General features: G+C 40.0%; 2 protein-coding genes and 2 non-coding genes across 5 annotated transcripts; 1 reads left to right on the top strand and 3 right to left on the bottom strand.

The window, feature by feature from the left end:
- The first annotated feature begins 28 nt into the window (after positions 1-28).
- On the top strand, positions 29-101 carry trnar-acg. Its single transcript has one exon. It is a non-coding gene; the product is annotated as a tRNA-Arg (tRNA).
- Positions 102-453: 352 nt separating this feature from the next.
- On the bottom strand, positions 454-8,876 carry akr1a1b (aldo-keto reductase family 1, member A1b (aldehyde reductase)). 2 transcript variants are annotated; one of them, XM_010864165.4, is made up of 9 exons: positions 8,591-8,716; positions 7,375-7,476; positions 7,121-7,240; positions 6,555-6,706; positions 3,805-4,000; positions 1,952-2,151; positions 1,405-1,477; positions 1,109-1,195; positions 454-800 (listed from the first exon to the last, which is right to left on the bottom strand). In XM_010864165.4, the coding sequence occupies exons 1-9, from the start codon at positions 8,657-8,659 to the stop codon at positions 735-737; spliced, it is 1,065 nt and encodes a 354-aa protein (XP_010862467.1). In that variant the 5' UTR covers positions 8,660-8,716; the 3' UTR covers positions 454-734.
- On the bottom strand, positions 830-902 carry trnar-acg. The gene has a single exon. It is a non-coding gene; the product is annotated as a tRNA-Arg (tRNA).
- A 7,328-nt stretch (positions 8,877-16,204) lies between the features above and the next one.
- On the bottom strand, positions 16,205-19,725 carry tmco1 (transmembrane and coiled-coil domains 1). The gene is made up of 7 exons (XM_010864161.3): positions 19,535-19,725; positions 18,332-18,409; positions 18,147-18,206; positions 17,933-17,979; positions 17,758-17,825; positions 17,250-17,394; positions 16,205-16,585 (listed from the first exon to the last, which is right to left on the bottom strand). The coding sequence occupies exons 1-7, from the start codon at positions 19,602-19,604 to the stop codon at positions 16,487-16,489; spliced, it is 567 nt and encodes a 188-aa protein (XP_010862463.1). The 5' UTR covers positions 19,605-19,725; the 3' UTR covers positions 16,205-16,486.
- Between the last annotated feature and the right edge of the window lie 18 nt (positions 19,726-19,743).

The following is a 19,743-nucleotide window of genomic DNA, read 5'->3' as shown; positions in this document are numbered from 1 at the left end:
AATGAGCTATTCGACTATGAATTGCATCGGGCTAGTGGCGCAATGGATAACGCGTCTGACTACGGATCAGAAGATTCTAGGTTCGACTCCTGGCTAGCTCGGTCTTTTTATCTGGTAATGAAAATTGTAATAGTTTTACAACTTCCATAATTCTGATGTTATAATCACTAGTAAGAGGAATCACGAAGGTGATATTTTGTACTGCACTTTACTGAGTGGGTGATATTAGTTAAATACACTAGGATAAATAAAACAGTGTACAATTATTTATTCCACTGAATTCCCATTAACATTTCATGTTGGTGCTTTTTAAGAGTTTAAAACAATCAGTTTAGTGTTTGACTACATGTGTGTTTAAACAGTCAGTGTTGAAATTTCACATTTTTATCTACAAGAATTTTAAAGATGCATTTCAATTACTGTACCAATCTGTCAAATAACAAATCCCTCAAGGCCAGTAACAAAAAAGATTTATTACGAATAACACAGATGCCATGTCCCAATGCTGAGATAAATCAAACTAAAATCACTCTTTTTCATCCCATCATGACAACTAATCTGACACGACCCGATCTTTCTAAAAACTTTCTTTCCACTAAAAAAGTCACATGAGTTATCACTAAAGGATGATGACAAAAGGAAGCAATTTATTGAACTGGGACATAGCCTTCAGAGGGCTGTGGAAGGGAGGGGGTTCCCAAGGCACAATAGCAGGCAGCAGTGAGGGGTGTTTCTTAGTAAGGGTCACTGAAGGGGTAGTGTGGATGTCCTGCATCCCTGGGGACAGGCTTCCCATCAACCTGTGACAAAAAGAGCAAAAAAAACATGACGAGCTAGCCAGGAGTCGAACCTAGAATCTTCTGATCCGTAGTCAGACGCGTTATCCATTGCGCCACTAGCCCACTAGAGACTGAAAGAGGTCAAATAGCAATAGACACACAATATCTTCATTACTCTCACTCATTAACCCAAAATCTACAGCAATGTAGCTCTCTATGCCACACACCATTTCGAGCTGGCAATCACATTTAATTACATTCTCTGGTCTCACATCCATTATCCAGTAGAAATACAGGGTACCACTAGAGGGAGAGCTAAAGCCACTCACCGTGATGGTTGGCACAATGTAGCGCCAGCATCTGTTCAAAGCTGTTATACATGTCATCTCTTCTGCTTCAAGGGTAAAGTCAAACACCTAAGGATACAGACATTTAAACAAAAATCCACTCAATTCTGAAATCTGCACTTTCATGATGGGTAGGAATAGCATCACAGTTGAAGCATTTTAGTTTCTCGCAAAATTAAAACGGAATGACGATTCCTGTCAATTTACATTATAGGATGTCAACAAACAATATAATACTATAATTACATAATAATTGCAACAACAAAAAAAACACCCACCTGAATATTCTCTATGATCCTAGATTCTGTCACACTTTTAGGGATTGTCACCACTCCTCGCTGTGTCTGCCATCTAGTAATAAGACAATGTCACAACATGCAGAATATCAGCGAGTATTCTTACACTCACACTAATCACTCTATATTCAACGAATTATGTATGGCAGCCCACAGGCCGGGTATGACACTAGTCATGTCAACTCCTGACTTAGCATGTATTAAATCAGGTATAGTAGAAATGGGATTTAAAAAAAAAATGTGAGCATCTTTCAAATGATTAGAACATGTAAAGAACTTAAGCTAAATTACAGCAGTGTATTTGATCAGTGTATGTGCCAACACCAGCAGTGTATTTGATCAGTGTATGTGGCAACACCAGCAGTCCAAACCTCCCCTTCTGTTAGTGAATACCTCCGCTAGTTTCTTCAGGTAAATATTAAAATCAAACTTTATTATATTAATCTGACAAATGTATACAAATGTATGATTATTGTAAATTAACTATACTCAATTGTGCTAGGTTAAAACACGATGGAATATTTCTTACCTAATTATGATTTGTGCTGGGGACTTATTGTACTTCTTAGCCAGGGCTTTTATGGCCGGTTCATCCAGGAGGATAGGCTCATCAGGATGTTTCCATGCTCGGTCCGGAGACCCTAGTGGGCTGTACGCTGTCATGACCAGACCCCTGTCACGGCAGTGTTTAAGCAACTCTACCTGAGCCAAGTATGGATGGCTTTCCACCTAAAAAAATTCAACAGTGAGGTTTAGAAGTATCTGGACGGTGACACGGTTCTTGTTGTTTTAGCTCTGCACTTTGGATTTAAAATGATAAAATAAAAGATTGAAGTGCACATTTTTAACTTTACTCACAAATGTACCCCATTTTCTCCCTTTTTATTTTTATTTCCAATTAAGGCCTTGTTTCATCACAGCAACTGCCAGTGGCCACACACAGTCAAAGACGCAAATCTTGCCATGCCATTCTACTCTTACCACACTGCTCGCTCAACCAGGCAGCATGTGCCAGAATATATACACCAGGAGAACACATTCTCTAGCCAACAACCACAATTAAGCTGGCTGGGCTGATGCCAGTATGTGACAAGACATGGCAAACCTGTCCAATCCCAGACGGTACCGGAGACAGTTCACACCAACCACTGTGGGGAAACCTGGGCTCTGTGAACATACCAGGATTAGATCCCTTGTGGCAACGATGCAGCTAAACTGCAAAGCAGTGACTTTAATGTTGTACTATTCAGGAGCCCTTTCATCTTAAATGTTAAGATATTTTCATCTAGTAAGCCTTTTTTTTTTTTTTTTTGCCAGATAATAATTACACGTAAACCAGTTGGAGTGCCATCTTGGAGTCTGTGTTATTGTAAGTAAGAATAAAATGTTTCTGAACGCTTCTACATGTATGTGAAGGCTAAAGTTACAGATTATCCTGAATGAATCCTGAATAATGATGCATCCATATTATACCAACCCCTCTAAAATGCTAACCTCTGCTACTATTGTTAATGGTCAGAGGTTCAGTATTTATATAGCATTTATTAGGATCCCTATTAACTACACTGCACCTACTCTTTCTGGGGGCCATCGGAGTCATACAATTCATACAGGTTAAAACACATAATATATTCCATAATCCAACAGGGCCTTATAAACACAAAAAGACAGAATTATGCTAATAACAAAACGACTGCCCGTGGTTCTGACCTAAAAAACCCAACAACATTCAGGAACACGAAAATCCATGCAAGATATGAACTTCGAAGTTGGATTGGTTGAGCTTCAACCAACATTCCCAGTGTCAGTCTTGTTGCCCCTGTCCCATTCTCCATTTACGCACCCTTTCTTTTTCAGCCAGTACAGGGGAATGAGGGGCTAAAGTCCTGGAAAATCTGGATTTACTAATAAATTGGGCTTAATGATCTGGTCTTGGTCAACAGACAGTTGCATTGGAACTTAATACCGTCTGGACAGCCTTTAGATTCCCAATATCCATTCTTACAGAAAATACCCACAGTTCCCATGTTGTACTTGGAGAAGGCTATATATTGCCACATGAAACCTATACCAGCCTGTGTCCAAATTCAGATTAACAGGTTCAGAGAAGTCTAAACCACCCCCCCCCCCTAAAAATTCTGAATTGAACGAGGACAAAGCAAACTAAAACTGAGTCAAGGGAGCAAGGCAACAAAATCTATGCCAGTTGCTGATGTTGGAAACCTGGTATGAGATCAAATGTAGGTCTGTAACATGCTTTCAATGTTTCAAAATGTCAAACCCAAACCTGGAATATCTGTAATATTTTGTAAAATTTCCCTCAAGAACTGGTTGCACTTAAAAGCCTGAATAGTAATCACAAGCCACCTAACTCTCCCTTACCTGAAGCACAGTGGGTTTGATGTTGGCTACGGACAGCACGTCGTCTATCTGTCTGCTGTTGAAGTTGGACAGTCCAATAGCCCTGACCAGGCCCTTACCAACCAGTTTCTCCATGGCAGCCCAAGTCAGCTTGTAGTCAATGTTGTCATACAGCAGGGTGCCGTCCTCTGACTTGGGGAACGGAATGTTACCTTTTCTGTGGCAAAGTTAAAGGGAAAAGGAGAAAATGCTGTGACATGTAACACTATAGGATGCCCCACAGTCTATGTACCCAAGCACTAATGTGAATAACCACTGTAAAATGTTTTGTTATGCTCTTCTCACCCAAAGCATATGAAGTGCTCATGTGATTAATAGATCAGTTTTGCTGGTTGAGAAGCCTTATGGCCTGGGGGATTCATTTTTTGTGAGTATCGATGTCCATGCCCTGATGCTCCGGTAAGGTCTACCAGGCGGCAGCAGTGTGAACAGACCGTGGCCTGGGTGTTCTGTGCTTTCCTAAGACATTGTGTATGGTAGATGCCTTGCACAGAAGGGAGATGGCAGCCAATAATGCGCTCCGCTGACTTCACCACCCTCTGGAGGGCCTTACGATCAGCATCGGGGCAGCTGCCGTACCAGGCAGTAATGCAGCCTGAAAGGATGCTATGAATGGTGCACCTGTAGAAGTTGGTGAGAGTTTTTACAGACATGGTAAACTTATTGAGTCTCCTTACGAAGTATAGGCACTTTTGGGTATCGAGTCAGCTTGCCTGGACCAGGTGAGGTCATCTTTGATGAACACACTGAGGAACTTGAAATCAGAGACTCTGTCCACTTCAGCTCCATGGACGTGTATGGGGGCTTCACCCCCCCTCTGCCGCTTCCTGAAGTCCACGATAATCTTCTTAGTCTTGCAGACATTGAGAGAGAGGTTGTTGTTCTGGCACCATGTTGCCAAGTCACTTACCTCCGCTCTGCAGGTGGTCTCATTGTAGTCGGAGATGAGACCCAGGATAGTGGTGTCATCTCAAACCTGGAGCTGATGTTGGACCTGTGTGTGTGTGTGTGTGTGTGTGTGGCCACACGGTCATAAACAGGGCATACAGGAGGGGACTGAGTATGCAGCCCTCAGGGGCTCCGGTGCTCGGGGTCAGCACAGAGGAGGTGAGATTGCCCCTTCTCACCACCTGGGGTCTGCTGGTCAGGAAGTCCAGGATCCAGTTGCAGACGGAGGTGTTAAGACCCATGGTCCTGAGCTTAGGAACCAGCTTGGTGGGCACAATAGTGTTGAATGCTGAGCTGTAGCCCACAGACCTAACCATCATCCCAGGGCTTTTGGTTGGGAGAGTCCAGACATTGACCCTCAGGACGACATCATCGATGCAATTGGAGATACACTCAGAGAGTCTGTGTATTCATCAATGTCGCCATAGCTGCAACACAGAACATCTACCAGTCTGTGGTTTCAAAGCAGTCCTGCCCGGGTTTGTAGCGGTTCCATATTTGTGAATAACAATGGTCAAGAGTCTGATCACTACGGGCAGGAAAGTTAATGTGCTGGTGGTATTTCGGCAAAGCTTTCCTCACATCAGCCTTATTGATGTTGCCAACCACAATAAAAGCTGCCTCGGGGTGTGCGTCCTCTAGTCCGTTAATTACTCTGTATAGGTCGTCTAGAGCGCAGGTTTCATCTGCCTGCGGGGGGATGTAGACTGCTGTCATTATAGCGGAGCTGAATTCCAGAGGAAGGTAGAATGGCCTTTTATAGTTAGGAGCTTCAGGTCTGGTTAACAGTGTGTTGAAAGCACTGCAACATCTGAACCCCTGCGAGGGTTAACCATAATGCAGACCCCTCCGCCTCCACGTTTACCTGATTCTGAAGTTCTGTCTTGCTGCTAGATGGAAAAACTAGCTGGGGTGATGGCTGAGTCAGTCATCACAGGGTACAACCAAGTCTGAGAAGACGCCAGCACGCAGCAAGTTCCCAATGTCCCACTGGAAGTGAATCCGTGCGTGTACTTCGTCCATTTTGTTGTCCAGGGACTGAACATTAGCGAGTAGAATGCTTGGTAAAGGTGGATTGCAGTATATACACAGGACACCGGCACGTTTGCCTCTCTTCTTTCTCCTCTGTCGATGAGTTAGTATACAAATTGGAGGCAGGATAATGGAGTCGCAGCAAGTGCTCTGGTAAATTGAGAAAAAGTATGTGTCCAGTATTGAACAAACTTCCAATAGTGCTAGATGATCATGCCGTACAAAAATAAAAAGAGTACAAACAGTAATAAACAAAAAAACGACCCCAGAGAATGCGGAGCCATTGTCAATGCGACTTATTTACACGGTGCTCAACTACGATGATACATTCATTTGCTGTACCATGTGAACTAAGAGCAGTTAATATGCCTCTCCAGATCCTATGATAGACTATGATTCCTGCTTTCACTGCCCACAGCCCACCCTGTCCTTGTACACCTGGTGGTGCAGCTGATCTGGATTCTGTCTAAATACTGTCATTAAATAACTACCTGTATTTATTGACCCACTACTAATCTGAACATGCAAAATATTGCTGTGGGGCACAAAAAGGTACACTTAAAATCTTGACCCAGCACAGCTTGAAGAGGACCTGCCACCCATATGAGCCTGGCCCCTCTGTAGGTTTTGTCCTAGGTTCAAATCCTACTAGGGAGTTTTTCTTTGTTGTTGCTTGCTCTTTGGGGTTTCAGGCTGGGCATCTGTAAAACCAATTTGTGACAACGACTCACTGGAAGGCGTAGGGCCAGTGGATGAGGTAGAGGTCCAGGTACTCCAGTCCAAGCTCCTTCAGTGTCTTGAGCAGAGCAGGCTCCACATCCTCCGGGTGATGATGTGTGTTCCACAGTTTAGAAGTGATAAACACATCCTCTCGCCGCAGGGCCTGTATTGAGAAACGAACGCAAACAAAGACACTCACTGAAACAAGAACACTGAAACACCTCACATGGGCACATTAATGGGCTAGCGTCACAATGTCTATCACATCTGACTACGAATCGTAAGATTCTAGGTTTGACTCCTATCAAGGTCTTGACATTTTTTCCAATAATTCCCAAACACCTTTGGGTAGGTAGGAAAAACGTACAAATATCACGGTTCAAATATACTGTAAATGAAAAACTCCTTGTGCCTAGTACAATAATTCCTAAACTTTATATAAAGCAGATGAGCACATTTGCAATGTCTGTTTGTTTTGGCAGCCCTCACCATTATCCTAGCTCTGCCATGGCATAACATGCGTGATAAGTTTTTAACAAATATCGAAAAGCAGTCATGTTCTTTGGCGTGGGCTTACTTTGTCAGTGCCAAGCATCTCTTGCAGAGCATCTCCGATCTCCACCTCGTTTCCATAGATGGCCGCACAGTCTATATGGCGGTAGCCTGCCTCCAAAGCCCATATTACTGCCTGTTTCACCTGGAATAAAGGACTCATTACAACAACCGCTGCTTTCAGACACCTAAACAGCAAACACATTTATTTACAACACAATAAGTCAGTCAGGAGAAATATTTGATCAAATATATGAATGTTACGTGTGAGGCACCTACCTTGCCAGGTTCGCTCTTCCATGTTCCCAGACCAAGGAGAGGCATTTTCCGCCCAGTGTTGAGAACTGCAAAGTCATTTTTTCCTACCGCTGCCATATGTACCTAAAACACAGTGCAAGAGAGACAGATGCCACAGATGGATATATACATCATGTCCTCTCAATGTTCACACCGTGATCAGGTTGAAACCCAATTCAGTACCTTCAACTGCAAATAAGACAGAAAAAGGGAACGGAGTATACTGCATTCTCTGACCTTGGGTCTGGTGCATATCCTGCCCAGCACTTCCCCTGGCCTCATCCTCCTGCTTCATGTTTATATAATTATAAAACTTCTGACTCTTAGCCACTTCCTTCCTGGCCATTGGTGGAAAACCATACACTGACACATACTGTCTCTCTTACTGCTCTAATACTACATTAACAGGCTAGGCCTACTGCATTTGTCCTTAGCAAATACTCCATGCTAAAAACAAGGCAACAGTAAACATGCATTATTCAGTTAAGTTTTGTACAATTGTACCTATGGTGTCTGAGACATTATGTGGGTTAGTGAGCTAAATCTCTTTTTATTCACATATGTAAAGATCTGCCCATTAGAGCGCCACTCTTTGGTTGATATTAATATTCTTGGATATGTTGAGTCTTCACAGTGTTTGCAACATGTGTACTAAATGGTTTTACAATAACAATATCCTTAACCGATCAGATTTCTAAATCGGGCCAGTGATGTCTGATGTCACGATGGTATCCTCCCAATTTCTGTCGGGAACAATAAGAATAAATTGTAATAAATGAAACTAGGATAAAGTCATAATGAAATTGATCCATAAATAAAGTCTTAACGGTGCCCAGTAAAAAAAAACTATTCTAAGAAATCAAAGCAAAGAAACGTTAAACTTGAAGCGGTTGGACAAAGACCGTCTGCAACCCATTTTCTATAAAGATAGTTTTACTGTATGACTCCACAAATATAGAATTTATATTTTGCTGTCTGTAAAATATTCAGCAATAACAGATACATAATACACAAAGGCAATCGTTGAAACTGGCACGCAATGCCATTTCACCTCAATCATTCATGCATGCTGGAATAATTAACATGTCAGTGCAGAATGTTTTCTTTTCTTGATCTCATTTAACTTCTAAAACGCTTCCTTTTGCATTATTAGCAATTTAGCATTTATCGTAATTTTATCTTTCTTTAGTCAACTCACCTGTCTTACGTAACATGTTAAAGGAATGAAAACAGAGAATCTGTTCCAAGTATATTTTATTTGCTGCATTTTCGCCACAGCTACAGTTTGTACTAATTTGAATCAAAACAATGCACTATCGTAACAAACTGTCAAGCAGCTGTATTCATAAATATTTCCCCACTTACTGATACTGGTATCAATCTGCAAATACAACCTCTTTCCTTCAACGCCCCGGTCACAAATACCGAACGAAACGTTTAGTCGTTTAAGACATTACTGCTGTAACTTACATCTTGTGAGCGACATAGAAAAGCTCTTCCGGGTCACGGAGCGTAGGAACATTTCAAATTAAATGTTGCTGTTGTATAAAGAGAAAAGTAACACAACTGTATTCCTGATTCATGAAACTCTCTAAACATTAACAATGAATAATATCAGTTTTTTATTGTAGTGACATTTCTTGAAATGTGGGTTGTAAAACATGTTCCACAGTCCAATTCATGCAGCCAGTATTAATTACTGTGTATGTAAAAGATATCCCCTCATAGTGAAAAGCCTGTTCTGCATGCTAAAGTGAATGTATCCTAGAAAATGCTCACGAGAGTGAAGTGTCAAAATATGGTGTCAAATCATGGGGCACTGTGTAATTGCAAACATTGCTGCCTTTTTACTCTGCCCATATCACTGGCCACAATGCAAATTGAATTACTATGAAAAACATATTGCCTCGTAGTGCAAAACATATTCTACACACCGCAATGAATTTATTCTAGGAAGTACTCAGAAGAGTGTCTTCTAATCAAATAAAATTTGTTTTGGAGTGGCACTGTGCCCAATATTCAGCAAGAATATATTTTCCACACCCACCTTAGCCTCCCATGCTAATCACTGTAATAGTAATAGTGTGAAATATGTACAAGCGAGAAAACAAGCAGTGATTATGCAAGTTAAAAATACACGTGTAGAAGCAAATCAGCAAAATCCCCTTGGGTGCTCAATTATCAATATATTGTTTGTTATTTACAATACAAAAATTACTAAAAGTATTTATTTTATATGTAATGGGACTACATTTTTCATGTTGTACACAATTCAGTGTATATTGTGTCTTAGTAAAGGGGGTGTCCATTCAACCCTACCAAGTACACTGTATATCTGAAGGAGCATCAATGTCATTGATATAGATATCCTGCTTTATATCTATAGTTGATGCTCACTCTTAAAAGGTGGTCAATCAACTTCAATGCAGTGCATTTAGCAATCCTGAATACACGTATTGGGCTGCACACAATTCCCTGTTCATTGTGTCTAAGTAACCTTATTCACCACCAAGTATGCACATGTTATAACTCATGGACCCCCTTTTATTGACAGACAAAATACAGAACATTGTGTATAGTACAATATGTGTCTTTCCAAATGAATAGTAACACTTCTCTGGTGGAAATTGTCAACATAAAAAAGTTGAATGGACCCCCACTACTGCAACACAGTGTATAAATAATAAAGTATGGTGCAATATATGTTTAATGCAACATTCAACACTTAAAATGCTAGGCTTTGTAATAGGCACTAGATGGGGTTGTTGTTTATCATTTTTATTTAAAGAGCAATCTATAGATTTTTTGTTTTGCAAGATCAGCATGTCCATAACATATCTGTTGTAAAAGAGGAATTCAATTATACTGAGAGCTTACAAAAGCCATCCTAAAATTGCAAATATCTATAGGAAAAGCTGCATCCCCTCAGTCTTTCATGGGTTTCACTAAGACAAGTGATCACCTCCTCGTCACGCACATTGACAAACAATGGCAGATGTGGCAAGCAAAATACCTGATTTCCTAGTTGCCAAATATCTACACAGTTCACTCACTTTTGTTAATGTGAGAAAACAAGCAATGAATGGGTAGAAAATCATTTAGGTGCCATATAAATCACAATAAAATATCTTTATAATTAAGAACAAACGGGAACGGGAAGCAGGGGAGTTGGACTGAATGCTAACTATTATTGATGCAATCTACCTAGCTTTGACATTTAGCCTAAATTCGACAAATGGCTCCTTTAATGTCTTTCTTTTTCAAGCATGTCCATTTGTGCTTTTGGAAGCTGATCTGCAATTCAGTTTTATTATAAATGGACAGAGTTCGTTTAAGTTAATTACTATAATGATGATATACATTTTACAAATGTCATCCATTTCTATTATTGTTTTACAATCTTCATTGTAAGACTTTTATTTTGAAGAGATGTTGTTGTGGTTATGCACTTCTTTTTTTATAGGTTTTGTTCATTCATGCTGGCAGAAAAGAGGTCAAAACCAAATTCTTGTCAGCAGAGCTCTGCATATGATGATTGGATCCTAGAACAAAGCCAATTCCACCTATTCCTCTGTCTTGATAGTTGTATACAGCTTGCTATTTCAATATTTTAGTGAATATGTTGGCTTAACTGCCTTAATTTAGTTGTGAGTGAGATGCCATGCTAACCTCATAAATATGCACAGCATAGACTGCCGCAAATTTCGAACCCTCCAAATCTGGACAGAGCTGGGCACTTGCATCACTTTCTGTGGGACCCCTGGGCTAATCAGAAGAAGGATTCAAACTCTGTTTTCACAATGGCACTGCTAACTACAAGGATGTAGCTCAGCATAATTCCGTCTCCCTATATATAAAGTATGTTTGCCAGGATGTCACTTATGTACTCGTAAACACAGAAGCATTACAACAACTCAGAACATAAGTCTTATATTGAAAATAAGTATTTACATTTTATGTTGACCCAGTTCTAAACTCTCTTTTAGTAATAAGACAATGAAAAACCACCACCTGCTGGAGATGAAACATTTTCTGCTCAGTTGGGCCAGAGTTTTAAAACTAACCCAACATAGAAACACAAACACTTTTCCAATATGATAATAGGATAATAGTGAATCAGAGATGGGCAGAGCCAAACACCAGCTAGCAAGATCCTACAGTATTGGATTAAAAAAAAAAATGTTTTGCTGTAGTGTACTCCTACTATATGCACTTGTTCAGTAAGTAAATGTGTTATTGTGAGTAATATAGCCTTTGGCATTCAATCAGGGGCAGTCTTGTCAAGGAGATGTTTAATCACACAAAAGCAAGACTGTCTCTGAAATTATGTGTTTGTGTTTTCTAACCATTTCAGTAATCCCAACCCTACTTCACCAACCCTTGTGATCATAATTTTCCTGACCACACAACCCATTGGGGATGCCTGGTCACTGGCGGCTTTCAGAACTGTCAATTTACTATCAACAACACCTAATTCATCTTGGCCTATGCTGACCTTGACCTTTTGACCCTGAAGGGGATATGGATTTTCCCAGAAAACACTGCAATGTCCTCTTTTAAATTCTATGGTATCAAAGTCATTGAAGCTTAACATTGTCATCATCTGTGGTCCACAAGACTGGTAATTGGCCTCCCACTTATTGCTCTATACACTTCCACTGCTTGGCCACTACACTTCCTCCAAGTAACTCCACAGCTAGGGCATTCTGGTGTGGGTCTAGGGACAGACGGAGAAGTAAGCCATCAAACTCTGAGGCTTGACTTTATTTTTATTTATTTACTTTTTCAAATTGGGCATTGCCATTCTTGTCTGCTTATAACCCTAGAGTGAAACATCTCACAAGCAGAATTACCAGAATTGAGGCCAATGATAATTTTGTTTCTAGGCTATATGTCAGTTAAACCCCTGAACTCAATTTCAGGTGCAGTTGAAAGTGTGCATCTGGGCCGGAAGCCAGCCCCTTGTTTCTGAGGCACTGGGAAACACATTTCATACCTCAGCGGTGAAACCAGACTTTTCGAGTCTTGCGAATCTCCTCTCAGGTCACTACTGCTTTTCCCTGAGGTATAAACTAACATGAACATAGCCCTTGCACGGTTGTTAGGTTTTGCTACTATACTAAACAAAAATACAAATTCAAAATATAAACATGTTCCCATGTTTAGTAAGCTGAAATAAAAGGTAACATAGAAGAGCACAAACCATTTCAGTTATAAACTCTTCTTCAATGTGTATACGCTGAATGCAGATTGAATAAGTATATTACCAGTACCGTAATATATTTATGCGCAAACTAAAATACATTTGTTCTAATGACTTTGCTTGACTTAAATGAACTCTAAAATCTTTGAAATTGATGCATGTTTCATTTATTATTTTGTTCTGTGTATATTAATTCTAAAACACTTCCAAAAGGGATTTCTTTCTAGAGATATACCCAACCTACTACTACCATTTTTCAAAGTTAAAGAAAAAGGATAACATTTTTCCCAATAACTTAATTTAACAAAATGAGGATGTACTGTACAGGTGCTGGTCATAAAATTAGAATATCATCAAAAAGTTGATTTATTTCAGTAATTCCATTCAAAAAGTGAAACTTGTATAATGTATACATTCATTCCACACAGACTGATATATTTCAAGGGTTTATTTCTTTTAATTTTGATGATAATAACTGACAACTAATGAAAAATATAAACTGTGTCCAAGCACATTAATAGAGAGGCAAAGGGAAGGAAAAGATGTGGTAGAAAAAAAGTGTACAAAAAATAGGGATAACCGCACCCTGGAGAGGATTGTGAAATAAAAACCCATTCAAAAATGTGGGGGAGATTCACAAAGAGTGGACTGCAGCTGGAGCCAGTGCTTCAAGAATCACCACGCACAGACGTATGCAAGACATGTGTTTCAGCTGTTGCATTCCTTGTGTCAAGCCACTCTTGAACAAGATACAGCGTCAGAAGCGTCTTGCTTGGGCTAAAGACAAAAATAACTGGACTGCTGCTGAGTTATGTTCTCTGATTAAAGTAAATTTAGCATTTCCTTTGGAAATCAAGGTTCCAGAGTCTGGAGGAAGGGCACATAATCCACGTTGCTTGTAGTCCAGTGTCAAGTTTCCACAGTCAGTGATGGTTTGGCGTGCCATGTCATCTGCTGGTGTTGGTCCACTGTGTTTTCTGAGGTCCAAGGTCAACGCAGCCGTCTATCAGGACGTTTTTGAGCACTTCATGCTTCCTGCTGCTGACCAACTTTATGGAGATGCACATTTCATTTTCCAACAGGACTTGCCACCTGCACACAGTGCCAAAGCTACCAGTACCTAGTTTAAGGACCATGGTATCCCTGTTCTTATTTGGCCAGCAAGGAGGAGGAGCCCCAACTAAGTATTGAGTGCTGTACATGCTCATACTTATCATGTTCATACTTTTCAGTTGGCCAACGTTTCTAAAAATAATTTTTTTGTATTGGTCTTAGGTAATATTCTAATTTTTAGAGATACTGAATTTGGGATTTTCATTAGTTGCCAGTTATAATCATCATTATTAAAAGAAATAAACATTTCAAATATATCAGTCTGTGTGTAATGAATGAATATAATATACAAGTTTCACTTCTTGAATGGAATTACTGAAATAAATCAACTTTTTGATGATATTCTAATTTTATGACCAGCACCTGTATATGTCTGAACAAGTGAATGATTACTTTGACTGCCATTACAGATTTACAGTCATATGAAAAAGTAAGTACAACCCTGGAAAGTTGTCTTTTTTACATAATCAAATACCTGAGCTTAATTCCAAACACATTCATTGGTGAAGGTAACCCAATTAAAAAATATTACAAAGAAAATATTTTAAAAACATTAATGCAATAAAAATTCACAAAAATGCTATTGATTTTTGCAGAACAAGTTAGTACACCCCTACCTTTACCATTGCATGAAGCCCAGGAGGGTTACAAAGCCATTTTCAAGCAACTACCAGAAAGAGAATGGCCAAACTTGGTCTACATAGGAGGCTCCAAAAGAAGCCTCTGCTTTAAAAGAATATCAACACATGCCAGCCAACACCTGAGTTCAGACCTACTGGAACAATTTGTCAAAGTTGTTGTTGTTATGCTGCAATGCCAGACGCCATGCTTGGCAAAACACAAACTGCCTTTGAACAGAAGAATCACCAACCAACAGTAAAGCATGGAGGCAGTGGCATTATGGTTTGAAGCTGCTTTGCTGCTACAGGCCCTGTCTAACATGCCATCATTGAGTCAATCATGAATTCCAATAATCTACTACGGAATTCCTAAGGAGAATGTAAGGCCATCTGTCAAAAAGCTGAAGCTAAACTTAACATGGATCTTGCAACAGGACAAAAGCATAGCTACAACCACCTGGCTCAAAGAAGGAAATTGAGGGTTAAGGAATGGCCGGCAATTTGGAGACTTAAAGCAGGCCGTGCATGATAGAATGCCCTCGAAAATGACTGCAGAACCAGTACTGTTGAGTGGATGTAAGAGACTGAAAGTTACAAGAAATGGTTTCATGAATACATTTTTGGCCTATGGGGGAAGCACATGCTACTGAAGCTAGGAGTGTAATACTTTTTGTGCACTATGAAATTGCATCTCTAATGATTTCTGTTAAACAAACGATTGCAAAGTATAACGCTTTAAAGTAATTAGCAATTTTTTTTGCAAACTTTTTACTTATCTGTTCAAGTGAAGATGTGTTGAAGTCAGGATTACATATCCATGTCCAAATATGTTCAAATAAAGTCAACTTTTCGCATGACTCTACCGTTACCAAACTCTACTGACAAACTCTACTGACAATCCAAAAATGAATTAGCAGGATCCATGAACAGTTACACATTTGATATTTTCATTTACTCTTCTTTAAATATTAGCGCTAGAGATGTTATTGCTTTTCTCAAACAATATTCCACTAGCCTATTATTCATTATTTACTTCAGTTAGTCTGTCATTATTCCTGGTGTCAAAATGAAGTGTTGTACAAAATGTTAGCAGTCTTGTTTTACCACTAAATAATATATATATATTTTTTAAATGCACTTGATACATTTAAAAGAAATCAGCAGAGGGGCTTATTCAGAGCAGTGCATACATTTACATACTAGCCTTCTTTGGAAACCCACAAATCGGGCTTTGTACACTCTTACCAACTAAGCTACACAGGACCTTGTGCACCCATGTGTTTTGGCTCTGGCCCAACCCATTGGTTTCCAGGGCCAATCACAATACGTTAGTGCATTCCTCAAATTGACTTGGAGGTACTCAGATTTATTAGACTAAGCAAATATCTTTGGATGTGGCATAGTGTTGGAACTTTCCTTCATTCCAAGATTGCACAAGGTGTTTGTCAATGCACTGCCCCTGTGTTCAGAAGCAATCTCCCATTGGCATAGTCTTGGTAATTTGGCAAAACAGAAAAAATGCTTACAGTAATTCAGTTCATAGAAATGCTAATGCAAAATAAATAATCTGTGTTTCTTCCTGTACTTGTAACAGTGTGAAAAGTGGGCGACCTGTTGACTCCCTACAGTATATAATAGTCCACGACTTTAACTCAAAAATTTTATTAACATTGTTAATACTAAAGATCAGGATGTGTAGATCAGGTGTAGACCAGGGTGTAGCCCTAATTAAAAAATTTATATGCAAGAATATTGACCACAAAGATCAACATGCTCACAGTGCCTAATAGGGCATCCTTTTCTTCCTACACTCCAGTCTTTCTCCCCTTATACAAACACAGAATTCCCTCCCTCTGTAAAATGTCTTAATCACTGCCACTGAATGAAAGTTTATTTTATTTCTTTGAACAAATCAATCTAAAACTTAAATAAACAAGAACATGAATTATAGTCAAATCATGTACAGCAGGAACTTCAATGATGCAGGGGATACAGGTAGTGAATTAAAGACACAGTAGCTGTGGATGTTATTCAAAGCATGCTTGAGTACATCGTTGTGTCATTCTCTGTATACGGCTGAGGGCAGACCTCTCATCTGTGGTCAGCCAGTCACTTGGTAGAAAAAGATCAGTGTAATGTCCACTCATGTCCTTGGTTCTTAAGAGAACTTAGCTGCCTGGGGAGGAGGTCCCAAGAACCCTCCAGCCTGCTTGGTGGCAGCTCTGGAAGGGGCAAGACCCAGCATCTTCTGGATGTTCTGTGGACGGTAACAATTTTTAAATTGTGGACAGAAACCAAAATATGAATGACAAGTCCAAGTTTGGCAAAGTTGTTAACTATCATATAAAATGTTTTCCCTATGCTTTATCCCAATCGTGCCCCCTACGAATTTCTAATTAACCCCTTAACACATTGCAACAAATCCACAGCAAGCGGGGGCTACTCAAACATGGAAACAAGCCATTTGAAGAGGCATCCTTGTCTGACCTGGGCAGAGCTGAGCCCAACTGCACCACCGGGCATGTAGGCCTGCCAGGACAGAGATTCACCCACAGGGCGTTGTAGGCCTTCCCGGGACAGGGATTCACCCCCCGGGCATGTAGTCCGGCCGTGACAGGGATTCACCCAGCGGGTGTTTTTGGCCTGCCGTGACAGGGATTCACCCAGCGGGTGTTTTTGGCCTGCCGTGACAGGGATTCACCCAGCGGGTGTTGTTGGCCTGCCGTGACAGGGATTCACCCACCAGCCCTCAGTGAAACCAGCTGTACTTGGAGGCAGTGACCGCTGGACTACATGGAGCCGTGAAAACCAAGTTCTTACCCACAATCCTCACTCTGATTTCAGTTTTCTACTCAATCTTGGCACGTTACATTGAAATGACCGGTGAGGCATTAAGACATACTATCTTTAGAGGTGGTTACCTGTCTGATGGACATGGTGCAAAGAATGTACAGGAAGATGAAAGAGCAGTCAGTGAAGTCATCGCCCAAAAGGTTGCGATGAGACAAGCCCTGAATGTAGGACAATGGGACAAATGGCAGCTTGGCCACAACTCTTCCATCAAAGCTGAAACAAACAAATAAAGTGAGATATGAGAACACCTTTTTAGTACCATATGTTGGCGGTACTATAATTCTTTAGTCATATTGAATATACAAAGCTGATTATTTGTAACTATTGTCTTTCAGGGAGGACAAGGAACAATGTAATATTCCAGATAACAATAATAATAAATCCTCATGCACTCCACACATTTCTTGGGAGTGGAGGGACTTTTCATGAGATTACATAAAATGGAGTGAGGTAGTCTTGTTAATGGGAAAAGTATATTTCTAAATGAAATAATCCACTGAGAATTCTCACAACATTTGGTTAGCCACCTTTGCCACTAGACCAACTGAAGGCATTAGTCATTGTCTGTACACTCACATGGAATTGAACATTCCCATCAATGCTGTAAAACAGAATCCAATGGCGAACATAGACTTCATTCGCACCTGTAACAAGTGAAGGACAGTCAGATGAAACGTGGTCACCCCATCAATGAAGCTCAGCAAAGAATTCAAATGGCTTTAGTTTGATACGCACAAAAAAATTCTCTCACCATGGATAGATCTCTGTTGTTGTTCTTCAGTTTCTCCTCTTGTCTCTCTGTAAAATTAAAATGAGGACAGAGTGAATGCATTGTTTTATAGACATCACCAATCATACTTAAACTGTAATAGTCTTGAAAAAGTTATAAGAATATGAAAGCTAGGTTCCAGGGAAGCCTTTGTCCGAATACTCAAAATACTGTAAACATGACTATGTTGCCCTACCGATCTTTTTCTTTTGTTGGCGTCCTGCTGATTCTGTGATGGTTTCCTTTTTCTTCTCCACTGAAATAATGACAAAGAAAATATGAATACAATTCTTCCTTAGCAGCGACAATGCAATGCAGAAGAATTGAATTGAACTGTCATCTACAGGCATAACTGTGATATATAAATGCATAAACACTCACATTTCTTGCTTTGCTTTTCAACCTCAGCCTTCAAACTCTTGTACTTAGCAGTACGATACACCAGCACCCATGTAATGCCTTAGGATTGATGACAGGTTAGGCAAATAAAGTGTTCAGAAGATCAACATTTTAGCAAAAAGGAAGTCATGTATGTTTGACAGGTGATCTGTGGATGAAACAAAGGCTAAAGTAACACCAATATTCCATTAGTATCAATGGTGCACCAACGGTAAACTTAAAATTACAACAACATTTTTATGCCCTCAGTTGTCAAAACTAATGTGAATTGTCCAACTAGCTGTACCAAACCATACATTTACCAGAATTAACCAATAAGCTTTAAGCATTTCAACTCTGAGGTTTTTGAAGTTGTCTTGAATCCTACAAGCTCACATTATTGGGCGTTATTACCCAACTAGGTCTGGGAAAAGTTGTTTTATTTAACTAAAACCAGACAGGAAGAGGGACATATTAGACTACCTTGGAAAATGTGTGAGTCAACGCAAATCCAGAGGCACATGAAGAAACACAGTCAGCCCCCTGTCTTTTCAAGCATCTACCTCCCCCTACATCTACCCTCTCTACGAATGACTTAGGTGCATTTTTACACTACAATGGTTGCTTAATCTTCGTTTGAGAATTTTTGTGATTGTTATTTTCTTTAGTACAAGAGTTTGCCAGTCCTAGCACAAACTGAGAAAAGTTGCTTTACAGACTTCCTAGAAGATGCAAATGTACACATGTTTCTGATGGTCTGGTTGAACATTTACAATTTCCTACGTGTTCAATTTGGCTAATTATATTAAGCTAAGTACGTACAGTAATTGTTTTACTATCGGACGATAAAGTTAACCTTGTGTTACTGTCGCACAGAGACATATCAAGGAATCGTCTAACAATTACGTCTCTGTATTACCAAAATAAAATACACCAACCTTTAAATTGGCTAACATTACATTGGATAGAACTACTTCCAACTACAATGATATGTTATATTCTGTACGTATGGCAGGGGTGTAACTTCACTCACCGGGGACACCGGTCTAAATAGGTCCCTCGTCAGAGGACTGCACTTGCCATGACAGAACAGTGGTGGAACTGGCTTCGAGGGCCAGTTTTGAATACCCTTGCTCTAGATGGCATTGGTTCGTTCAAGAGCTGCGCAAGCTAGCATTTGTAACTAAACAAGCTAGCGCTACTTACCCTCGGCTAACAAGGCTGTGCAAACAGAGATGAACACAATTAGAATAGTGTCTGCAAACATAGTTGTCATTTTCGTAGGTCTTATCACGAACACGTCGCAATAATACTGATTGAGACAGTAATCGGTCAGAAAACCGTGGCTATATTCGAGGACAGACTATGACTAAATAGCGCATGCGCAAACTATAACGGTTAAAAGAACACGTCAG

Source organism: Esox lucius, chromosome 8 (genome assembly GCF_011004845.1).
Source record: "Esox lucius isolate fEsoLuc1 chromosome 8, fEsoLuc1.pri, whole genome shotgun sequence".
NCBI classification, from domain to species: domain Eukaryota; kingdom Metazoa; phylum Chordata; class Actinopteri; order Esociformes; family Esocidae; genus Esox; species Esox lucius.
This window is presented reverse-complemented; position numbering and strand designations above follow the sequence as displayed.

Excerpts from the sequence above, each read along its gene's own strand:
- tmco1 (XM_010864161.3), bottom strand. The coding sequence starts at position 19,604 with ATGACAACTATGTTTGCAGACACTATTCTAATTGTGTTCATCTCTGTT. Across the intron at positions 18,410-19,534 it reads CACAGCCTTGTTAGCCGAGG|GCATTACATGGGTGCTGGTG; the intron begins GTAAGTAGCGCT and ends ATCAATCCTAAG. Across the intron at positions 18,207-18,331 it reads TGAAAAGCAAAGCAAGAAAT|TGGAGAAGAAAAAGGAAACC; the intron begins GTGAGTGTTTAT and ends TCATTATTTCAG.
- akr1a1b (XM_010864165.4), bottom strand. The coding sequence starts at position 8,659 with ATGCAGCAAATAAAATATACTTGGAACAGATTCTCTGTTTTCATTCCT. Across the intron at positions 7,477-8,590 it reads TAACATGTTACGTAAGACAG|GTACATATGGCAGCGGTAGG; the intron begins GTGAGTTGACTA and ends ACTGTGTTTTAG. Across the intron at positions 1,196-1,404 it reads GGATCATAGAGAATATTCAG|GTGTTTGACTTTACCCTTGA; the intron begins GTGGGTGTTTTT and ends CTGTATCCTTAG.